This window comes from Sebastes umbrosus, chromosome 6 (genome assembly GCF_015220745.1).
Source record: "Sebastes umbrosus isolate fSebUmb1 chromosome 6, fSebUmb1.pri, whole genome shotgun sequence".
NCBI classification, from domain to species: Eukaryota; Metazoa; Chordata; class Actinopteri; order Perciformes; family Sebastidae; genus Sebastes; species Sebastes umbrosus.
In genome coordinates, this window is record NC_051274.1 from 12303717 (window position 1) to 12315443 (window position 11727).

At 41.5% G+C, this 11727-nt stretch overlaps 1 protein-coding gene across 1 annotated transcript; it reads right to left on the reverse strand.

The window, feature by feature from the left end:
• Positions 1–595: 595 nt before the first annotated feature.
• scrt2 (scratch family zinc finger 2) lies at positions 596–9415 on the reverse strand. The gene is made up of 2 exons (XM_037773160.1): positions 8736–9415; positions 596–5210 (listed from the first exon to the last, which is right to left on the reverse strand). The coding sequence occupies exons 1-2, from the start codon at positions 8896–8898 to the stop codon at positions 4411–4413; spliced, it is 963 nt and encodes a 320-aa protein (XP_037629088.1). The 5' UTR covers positions 8899–9415; the 3' UTR covers positions 596–4410.
• Between the last annotated feature and the right edge of the window lie 2312 nt (positions 9416–11727).

The window sequence follows — 11727 nt, forward strand, 5'->3', positions numbered from 1 at the left end:
CCAGCATAAAATCAATGTTCCATTAAAATTTAATGACCGGGAAGGGCTTAATAGCGGTGGAACAGATGCCTCCGCTTTTGATAACGCCGACATCTCAGGAACTCTCATTCAAAGCTGTATTGGTGTTGTCAGGTCCTCTGACCGCTCCTGTTCTCAGCCGCTTGCGAAAAAACAAAAGGATGTTTGCCGCTTTTGTGCCTCGTAGCGGCGAAATTAAAAGTTAGTAAATTGACAGTAAAGCTCATAAAATTCATCAAACATTGACAGAGGAGGCTACAGCTGATGGCACATTATAGCCATAACTATAATGTTGACTAAGGGCTATTCCAAACACATTCCAGATTCACCATTTTTCTCAGTGTGTTTCATACACACATATATTCTAAGAAAAGGTGTAAGAAAGATATAAAACCTCGTACACAGTAAATTGGATGAACAGTTTGGCCTGTCAATGAACACCTGCAGGGTATTGTGTGTGTGTGTGTGTGTGTGTGTGTGTGTGTGCGTGTTTTCTCAGTGATAAAAAAATTCAAAAACACCCTTTTCTCCTTTGATAAAATCACAGTTGACACTTTTAAAAGAAACAAGAGTGGACTTGTAAGTTCCTTGTGCTATTGTTTTTATTAACGTTATCATTGCTATTGTTGTCATTATTAATTGTAGCAGAACAAGATAAATCAAAACACCCCTCAGCAATCATGGCTTAAGTTTCTTCATACTCAGCTGGAACAAGAGAAATAGAAAGAGAGAAAGAGAGAAAGAGAGAACGAGAGAGAGACAGAGTGAGAAAGAAAGTGGAAAATCTTAATCAGTTTTTTTTTTTTCTTTGAGGACCATATGGAAGGTTTCAAGCAGCCAACCATATGTTGAAGGCTTTTGTCATGGAAATCATACTTTTTGGCACTTTTTCATTGCGCAGCCAAGCCGGGCACATAAATAAAAGAAAACAAGAACAGAAAAATCATACAGAACATGATCAAATCTTTGAGAATACACAGAGTTTGAAAGGGTTTTTTTTGTCTGTAACTTACAACAGATAGCTTTTTAATCAAGACACTCCCTGATTCACGTGGCCACCCAGACTGCAATTGGTACCTGTATTTGTCTTTTCTTTTTAATAAAAAAAAGACAACATGAATAGAAAAAGAGCAATTAAATGTCTACATGCATTGTCATATTATTGCTGTGATATATTTACAGATATATTTACAAAAAGCATCAAAGAGGAACAATGTTTCCCTACATCTAAATCCAGAAGTTTAGAATCAAATCGTGCCTCCTTTTTCTCATTTCATATTTTCTCTGAGGACGATCTGTAATGCTGCCAGTTTCAGATACAAGCCTACAGTTACATTTCCAATTGATGTTTTTAATGATCTCAATGCTTTTATCTGCCTCATTAAAACACAGTCCCCAGGTTTCAGAGATGCATTATATCTCCGTCCCACAGTAAAACATTAAACGTATAAAAGAAGACTCTATAGGAAGAAGTGATTTCTGCATTAGCTCAATAATACAGCGTCGTGCCAAGCTGTGTGTTCTGCAAGTTAATCAGGAGACAGGTGGTTCGGATGCTCTCATGCAGTGATTCAGCTGTAGCACTTAGACGACCATTGACAGGATGATGGTGAAACGGGGAGGAGAGGGCGGACAAGTAGAGCAGAAAACTCCTCTTTTCTCCTCACTTTTGTGTTTTGTTTTGTTTTTAGGGCGAGCTCAGCATTACCGCGATCGTGTCATCCATTTGGAATATGCAAATCGCTGACAGTGCATTTGCCTGCTGGCGCTTGACCTTCCCCTTGGAGGTCGCTCGCCGACTCAATTACGCTCCCTATCTGCAGTCTGTCTGCAAACACCTGTTATCCTCCCACACTCCGCCACCCTCCGCCAATCCCACTTCAGCACATCTCATCCTCGGTGCGTCTGTTTAGAGGCAGTTGGGACGGGACGGGGACGGCCGGTAGTGGGGGGGGGAGGGACGCGAGGAAGGGGCAAATGATGGGGGAGTTAGAAGTGCATTACCACGCGTCCGTTTAATACTACAATCTTGAAAACTTTCTCTACCAAGACCGTACACGTCCGGATCATTTCCATTAGTGCTGGTTAAGACGTATATACCTCCATCTATTCTCTCTTTTGACACCTCAGAGATTTGCTTTTTAACAGCACAGAATAATTCGGGAGCAGTAGTGACTTTTAATTTCACTATATTTTAATGCTTTATTATGTCAGTGACCTGAATTAAAATTATTGTAATCCTGTTGTGTAACCTTCTAGCATTTCAGTCAAATCACACCTGCGTTTCAGCTGCCAGAAGAGATTTGTTTTTACCTGGTTGCTTTTTAAAACAAGAGACAGTTATGATAATAATGATAATATTATAGAATAGCAGTCGAATTAACACCTGTAGCAGTTTTGGACTCGCTGTATGAAGGATTGAGCGTTGCTCATAGTTACTGCATCACTATCATTATTGCTTTTGCACCTTTTAAACCTTGGTATAACTAGATTACACCTACCTTATTATATAACGGATAGTGTTACATTTTCACGGCGATGCCTACGTGCACATCGCTGTTGTTGCCGCCATTTCTGGGAGTTAATTATTGCCTGAGATTTAAAGACAAAAAAGGGCCAAGAAATCTCCAGTCACGAGGAGGCAGTGGACTTTTGGAAAACAGCAAGATGGAGAATATTTTTGAGTGTTTCGTTTCTTTTTATTGCCCTAAATTGACTGAAAACAGGACAGCTGTGATTGTTATACATGTCAGTTGCTGTGTCAGTAAAGTTATTGCCACGAAAAAACAAAAAGTTAATTCTGCATTCATTCGTTTGAAGTCTCCTAACACTGGTACTGTACATTGTTCCTCTTTAAAAAACTAAGTCCCATGGACTCTCTACAGTTTTCATGCATATAAACATTTTTCTTTGAAGATCAGCAGCATCTTACAAGGTCAATGGATGTTCATTTTTTAAATTATAAACAATAAATAAATACATGATAATTAACAAATAAGCAAGTATTCAATAAATACACAAAAATAGGTGTGAATAAATAAATAAATAGATAAATAGGTAAATAAATAAAGTATTTACATGATAAATAGATGGTATGCATCTAAACCGTGGGCGGAGCTTTGAGCGACATATAAAAGAGACAAACAGAATAATTTGACTGTCACTTTGTAACTGAGGGTGTGTGAGTCCATACCTTCACTCTGAGGTAACACTGGCGGAGGGGGAGCACCTCAAACACTGGGCGAAGATTGCTCTTTAAGACTGGACGATGCACCATAAAGGCAGCAGAGTTTTTGCAAGCCACCGTGGTGGAGGAAGAACAACGAGAGTTTTCATTGCTATAGACAAGTCAACCGCACATGTGGCACTTATAACAATAGATCATTTGGTCTGGCTCCCAGTGTTTTTCGTCCAAGTCCGTACATCAGGGTGAGACTATGAATTTGATGCGTGATAACCTGTTCAACAGGCCTGTTTTAAAATCACTGCTCTTGCAGAATTGAATCGGATGACCTATGGCCTATGATCGTGTATAGCTTATTTAAATTTTGCTTTTTTTTTTTTTTTTCTTAATACCCACAGTTACAAAGATGCTTTAGATCAACAAGGGATAATAAGCACAAAAAAATAAATTTAGAAAAATCAAATAGAAAAATAACATCCGTTGAATTGAAACATTGGTGTGGAAAAAGGGGGTTGTCTTTTTACCTTTTAAAATGATCTCCCTTTTTTTTGCAAATACTGTCATAGTTCACATTTTCATAAAAAGTTCATGTTGGCAGTTGCAAAAGAATTCAATTCTTAGCAAATAAAAAGCAGCATAAAAATACAAGAGGTCATTTTGTCTCTAAAAAACAAAAGAACACTGTTAGTCCTTTTTTATGTTTTTTTTTTTTCGTTTTCTCATTACTATTTGCTATAAAATATCAGGAATCTAAATATTATTACTATTGGTATCAATATCATTATAGTCATTGATAAAAATTCACATGCCAGGCCTCATATATAATTGTGTGTGTAAGTGTGTGTGTGTGCACACGTGCGTACATTAATGTGTGTGTGTGTATGTGTGTGTGTGTGGGTGTGTGTTTGCATACATGTCTGTGTGAGTGTGAGTGTGTGTTTACATGAACAACTATCATCTACAGTCTCTATTTGGGGGAAGGTTGTTTGATTGTATGTTTCTGTGGACGATTAGCTACTGTGCAGGGAAAAAATCCAGCATCTTTTGAAATTGTCTTTGCCATAATCATTAGAGTTTCTTCACGTAATCTCAGTGAAAATATTGCTTTCTAAAAAAAGGGAAGAAAAAAGGCATGGAGGGCAGAGTGAACAGGGTTATTGGTTGTGAACCTGCAACAGGGGTTCAAAATTTTGCTTCTTGCTCGTGGGTTAGTTTTCTGATCCAGAGTCGTCTTCGTCCGCAGAGCCCTTGAAGCAAGCTGACTCATAGTGCTTGTTCAGGTAGGACTTGAGAGCGAAGGTCTTATTGCAGCGCTTGCATCTGTAGTGCTTGAAGGCAGAGTGTGTTTGCATGTGGGCGCGGAGGTTTGAACGGTCAGCAAAGGCTTTGCCACAGTGTGCGCAGGCAAAGGGCTTCTCCCCCGTGTGTGAGCGCATGTGACCTTGAAGGAGCCACGGCCGGCTGAAGGCCTTGCTGCACACGTCGCACTTGTGCTTGAGGTCGTGGGTGAGGATGTGCATGGCCAACGCTGGCATGGACACGTACACTTTGTTACAGGTGGGACACTTGCGGGCCATCTTGCTGTCCAGGCTGCGGTGCGTCTGCTTGTGTCTGCTGAGGTTGGAGGAGGTGGCGTACGTCTTGCCGCACTCGTTGCAGGAGTGGCGAGCCGTGCCAGCTCCCCTCTCCTGAGCCCCGCCGTTGGCACTGCTGCTTCTCGAGCCCCCCTCGTGACTCTCGCTGTCCCCCTTCCGCCTCGAGCGCCCGTCAGAGATGAAGAAGGCATCCATGGTGTAACCCTCGGCCAGGGCCTCCGATTCACCACTGTAGAAGCCGCTGGCTGTCATGCCAGACTGGGGGCTGTCGGGTTGCTTCAGGTCGGGGTCACAGTACTCCTCTCCGCTGCTCACCTGGGTGTAGAGGGGATCTGACACCGGCGAAGCCAGCTTGTGCTCCATCTTCTTCTCCCCCTGGTATACAGATGGCGTGATGTAATCCTGGATGTAGCCTGAGTAAGAGACACACGCAAACACAGTTGGCCAGGGGTTGTGATGGATAAGGACACAGTGACATGCTGGTGATTACATGATTATCATGTTGGATGATTGCCCTTTCGTAAAATGGTGAAAGAGTGAGCGGCAGCACACAGCTAATTGCTTTTTTTTCCCCCAGAACTCACAGGTTGTACACACAAAATAGTGCAGTAATGCAGGGAAACATGACGCACTCAGCTGCATTTAGGAAGGTTGCAATTTTACAGTGAGGATGAGCACTGAATAATAGCTCATCAAAGAAGTCTCCTGTGTAGGAAGATGCATATTAAAGCCCCGTCTCATTGATTAGACCTCCTTTTCTTCATTTATGCTTTGTCAGTCCTCTTTGGCTGTGGCCTGTCTCCATGTTTGCTTAATGAATGCTTGTGTTTCAACTCTAAACCTTAACAAATACCTACAGAATGTTTTATTTTTGCAAGGTTATTGGTAATTTTTGTTCTAAGAAACCCACCCAAAACAGAACAGGTTGCATCTCTGATTTGAGAATACTTTATGCATTAATTAGTTTGTTTTCTTCTGCAAATAAATACACTTTTTGGTTTTGGACCAGATGAACTTGTTACATCCGGCTGCTTACGTCCTGTAGGATTTCATGCTACTTCTTGAAGAATGTTTAAGCACGATGCAGCGAAACCACAAAGCAACAAGAGTGATTTAAAATGTCCCCAATTGTACAGAGCATGATTTGAGAGAGATATATTTTTGTTGGCATCATTCATGTCTTTCCCTTTCCCTTCTGAAGCAACCCAGTGCCAGAGGAGCTAAAAGGCTTGCTGGCAGCTAAATGCATCCAAACAGAACTCAAATACATTCTTATGCTGCGACTCTTAGGAGCTGAATTAATGCTAAATGCATTTTACCTCCAGGGTACGGTTGATATTCGGGTTGAACACATGAGTGCAAATATAAAATGTGGTGAAATTCCTATCCTGAGAGAAATAGTGCATAACTGCAGAAAAAAAACCATTCCTAAGCACTGTGTGCAGCAAGCGGTGGAAATTAGGTATTGACTGCTTTTTAATGAAATTCAAAGTTTTGAACTGATCGATAGGTCTATCGTATGTAAAATAGTGCAGCTGTTAGAGGAGATAGAAATAGTGCAAGGAACAGATCAAGTATCCGTGACACACAATAATAGTTTATTGAGCACAGTGTGCTTGAGGCCCGATGATGTGAGACACGTTGTTTGTGAAGAGGGGTCACCTGTCTGCAGCAGCGAGCGCACTCAAGTGCCTTCAAGAAACAGGCCATTAAGAAATCAGTTGAAGTGCTCTCTTACTACAGCGTCTCCATTCCCAAGGGTCTCTGTTCACACACCCACTCTGTCAAAGACATGACCGTGACACCCGGGGACAGGGAAACACCAGGTCTGTGCACACATTATTATGCTGCACTGCATGGGTTCACCGTTTCAAACTACGCAGATGGTGTTTGTCCGAGAGAGAGCAACACTTTCTTTCAAAAACAAAATTTAAAAAAAGAGGAAATATTTCCTCTTTTAAAAATAATAAAAAAAAAAAACTACAATTACAATTAAATGTACAAATGCTGCAGCTTCAACAATTATCCCTAGCTATATCCACCTGTTTGACAATCACACTGTAGACTGTTATGAATATAGCTGCAGGCCCTCTGCACTACGCACGACAACATGGCCCTCATTTTTTTCAACCAAAACATACCGTATCAATGTAAGCAGAAGTTGTTTACTATATTTCAATTACCCAAGGTCAGACACGGAGCTCATCATTTAGGACTCGCGCTGTATCAGCCTTTGCAGCTCATAGGCTCGCTTCTCTAATGCAAAGTAAGCATGTAATTAATGGACCCTCTCAGCCACCCCTCTTTGTTGTTCGACAGACACTCAAGTCAAATGTCTCCACAATGGGGGGAAAGAAAATCTCCTGGCACGGCAGAAGTGCTGATGTTAGGTATTTCAGCCACGCTGTGGATTCTTTTATTTTCCTTCTCCCTTTTTTTTTTTTTTTTAAGGACTCAGCACGAAAAGATCCTTTTGTTCAATTTAAATGCCTTTTGTCAACATCGATGTAGTGCCTTATCGTTCTTTTCTCCTTTTTAATATAATGCTTTTTTTTGGTGGTGTTGAACAATAGATTCAGGAACAATGGGGAGTGACAATAATTACATGGATTATTATATAATAATAATCCTGCAACAGGAAATCTAAATAGCATTCATTAGAAGTTACCAAATTTGCCTGGTAAATAAACAGAAAATATATGTTTTTATTCCTTGCATAATTCTTTAGTCTTTACTCAGTTATTTATTTCTAATTTAGCAAACCATTATACTTTCCAAACCAGCCCAGACATTTTTAATTCCACTAATCCTGATCCAACAAAAATTCCCTGAACCTTGTTATTGACACGGTTGACAATAACAGGTGGGCATCATCACAACATGTAGCTGTGGACTGCGAAGCCTCTCTCTCCTGACAAATCACAACAAAGACACACATATGGCCCTTTAAACGTGGCCACAAAATGGAAGCGGCGAGCTTAAAGCAGAGCGTGAAAGTGAAGGTCGCCTCTCAGCTGTGACTGGAGCCGACTGTGGCCGGCCCGTGTGTTGACCACGGTGCAGCTATGTGCCTTTCTTCATGTTTACTGTACAACCTCTTGTCACGTGATCAGCCACATTGCTGCCCCAAGCACTTTTGTCTCCTTTTTCTGCTTCCCCTCGCTATCCCCTCAGCCCAGCTCCCCACCGCCCTACCGGCTCTACTGTACAGTGTGTTGATGTCTCTTGTGGCTGCGATAGGCCTGCATGGCTGAAACTCTAACCCCTGCTAGTTTTCAAATGCCCGGAAGGAAGAGAAAGATGTAGTGGAGCGATGGGGGTGGGGAGAATGTGCATGCTCCATTTGGATGGGAAGAGGGGGGCAAGGGAGGATCGGACCGTGATGGGAACTCAAGGACAATAACAGCTAAGGACAAATGTATCATCCGATACTTATCTCTCATATTCATGAATTTTTTAGTCCACATGATGACCAGATATAGTCAGCCTAAGTGTGTTCAGCCACCGCAGGGTTGGTGCAGTCATACAAATACGTAACTGGAGCTTCTCCCCGATTAAACACACGTTTTGTTCCCTATTTACATAAGCTAATCCGTGGCTGTGACCTGAATTGTGTCTGTCCTTCACTGGAGTCAAAAAACAAAAGTCTGGGAGCAGGGTGATGGGGGTGGGGTGCCACTGGAGAGGATTATTTAGGATATTGATGCAAAAAATCAGCTGGCTGCATGTAACGCCTCGCATTAATTTACACACTACGAGCATGTTACTGGCCGAAGCAAAAGCAAATCTCACACCGACACAAAAACAAAAGAGAATGCCATCTGTGCTAAGTGTGGAAATGTCAGGCATGCTGAAATCAGCACCCGGAGCTGTCCACGGGCAGGAGCGCTAGCACATCTTTAACTGGAGCGGGGCAGACTGGAGGCATGTTAACTCACCATTCTCGCTGAGACGAACCCCAAGGCTGGTCACCGAGTCTGTGATGGAGCGTGCAAAAGTGAACGAGTCGTCCAGGTGGTGGTGGTGGTGGTGATTGGAAGTGGAATTGGACGAAGAGAAATCATCAAGCTTGATCTTCTTCACCAAAAATGAGCGGGGCATGTTTCAATGGATAAAAACACAGAGCTGAGAAAAACGCATGAGAGAAAAATGAAAGACCCTCTGAGGAAGCACACGAGCAGAAGCTGGCTTGACGGTAATCCTTTCGGTTAATGTGAAGACAACGGCCAAAAAACATAAGATAAGAAAGAAAATGGAAACCAGTGGCTGACGGCAATGCTGTGTGATACTCTCTGGCTCCCCCAGCTTCCCCCAGAAAAATAAAAAAATAAAAAATAAAAGCGATCCTGTTCAGCACTGGATAGCTCCTGTGATGCAGCAGGCTTAAGGGACCAGTGAGGAAGAGAAGAGATGGAGACAGACAGAGAGAGGAGGGAGAGAGAGACTGTCAGACTAGCTGAGATCAGCAATCACGCCAGCCTTTATATGGGGCACAGGCAGTGGAAGATCAGGTGGTGCTGCGAAATGGAGCTGCTTAGCTTTAATCCATCAAATGTCCCCGGGGACACACATCAAATTACTACTGAACCGTCTGTGCATTCGCACACAGACAGAGGAGAAAGAACACAGCCAGACCCCCACTGCCCCCACTGCTGCTCCCCCTTCTACTCCCCTCCCCTCCCTCTTTCACCCCGCTTATGCTCCATGCTCGGAGGAGGAGTAAAAGAGGAGGGCAGACAATGGAGATGTGGATGAGAGCACACTCAGTGTCCTGTCCCCCATTGTTTTCAGATGAAGTGGCACAGTTTATGTTTGCCTTGTACAGGCGCTGCCTCCCTCATGTCATCTCTGTTACCTCAAACAGACTCAAATGTTTCTGTCCTTTCCACACACTGCACTGTACTCGCGCATGCTGGGAGCACACGTACAGTACAGGAGAGGTTATCTGGGAGTGCTGGACCTTTTTTTAAAAAAAGAAAAAGCTGCACTGGATTCCAGCACTGTTGACGAGCGGGCTTCTGGGAAGTACTAGTGCTGCACCGCTTAGCTCGTCTCTCTCCCTCCCCATTACCGCTGCACAGATGTGCGTCCTGCCATGCGTGGCAGTGAATTATCTGATTAATTAATTACATCTTTTTTGATTAGGGTGAAATCTAGAATTAGATCCGCACTCGCGACATTGGCTAGATATCTCTGGGTTGGTTTTGTATTTGTGTGGACTTGTTAGCTCACTCATTTTGTGTCACATTATACATTTTATTTTCATCATTAGAGCATTTGTTGTTCCCTTGTTAGAAGTGAAATGTTTATGCAGAAAAATTGAATCTCGTAAAAGCAGCAGTGGAAACGTTTTCAAGTGAAACAGAAATGATGCACCTGTTTGATTCGCTATCAACAGGAAACACTTGTGTCACATCACTTGTTTGATTAATTAATGTCTCACCACATTAAATTAATTAATTATTACAGGAAAAATATTGCTTCTATTTCTGTTATAGCACACATAATCTAAATGGAGGAGGTGTAGGCATCAGAAAATATCTATGTTTCTAGTCTATTCTGTTTTATTTTGTGTCTATTCTGTTTCTGTTGTTGTGTGTTTGGGCTGTAATGTGGTGGTAAAGTCATCATGAAAAGCGTTGGAGGAGGAAACTTTCCATTTTTTATTTTTTTTCAAATAATTATGTTTGTAATATGCAGTAATGCTTATTGCTCATAGTTAGTTTGCCAGGTATTTATTGTATTAATTGTTTAGTCTATAGTGAAAAAGCCTATTACAATTTTCCAGAAACCCAAGGTGACATCTTTCAATTGCTTGTTTTGTCCGTCCAACAGTTCAAAACACAAAATCATTCAATTTACAGTCAAATAAAACAAAAACAGAATAAATCCTCACATTTGAGAAACTGTAACCAGAGAGCATATTTGCTTGATAATTGTCTTAATAAAATCACTTATCAAATTTATTGGCAATTTAATTTTCTGGTGATCTACAAATCAATTAATAGACTAATTGTTTCAGCATTTTATTATTTTACATTGATTTCTTTCAATAATTTCAGATTTCAACAGTCAAAATACCTTACCTTAGAGTAGCGCTATACAATAAATAAGTAGTGATGTTAGATGGATGAGTCTTGGCTATTCATAAAACAAAATATTTTTTTTAAATAATTTTAAAGCCACATTCTGCCTTGAAAGAACATGTTTCAATGTTTACATCAAAAATTCAAGACCACTTGTAGATTTCCCTGGAAAAATTCATAACGTCTCACAACCGCTTGTTCCCCAAAGACGAAGGGCTCATCTTATAACTGATTTAATATATTTTTGCCTTTATTTTGTGTGTGTCCAAAGGTGCCATAGATTTCACCAGACGTTTAGGGGTGCCCCCTGGCCCGCTACGCTCTAAATCCTCCCTGCCACTAACGGTGACCCTGCAGCTCGGTCAAGAGGGGAAGGCGTTAAATCAGTGAGGTCAGGATTTATCACACGTATGTGATTGTACATTACAACACAAGTTCACATTGCTGTCACCAAGCCAAGCTTGTGGCGGAGAGGCAAGGACGAGAAAGGTCAGGGGAGAATCATTGTCTAAAATTATGAGCTGTGTTTTTGGGTTTGTGGTGAAAAACATTTTTTGATAAAACACTCTTTGGTATGAGTCATCATGTGAAGCAATATTTTAGTAAAGTTTAATTATCTAATTGCACAACAAGATACTTTACTTATCCAGCCTTCAACATTAGCTTCTTGTGTTAATATGTTTTGGTTGTTACAAAAATCATGATTTGTTCATGAGAAAAACAATCCTTATTGTATTCTTCCACAGAGCAGAGAGGTTAAATGAACAATGAACCTTCCTTCTCCAGCAGCTTCTCAAACCCAATGCTTCCTGAACTACAGCTCACCTCTGTAGCAGAAGATCTC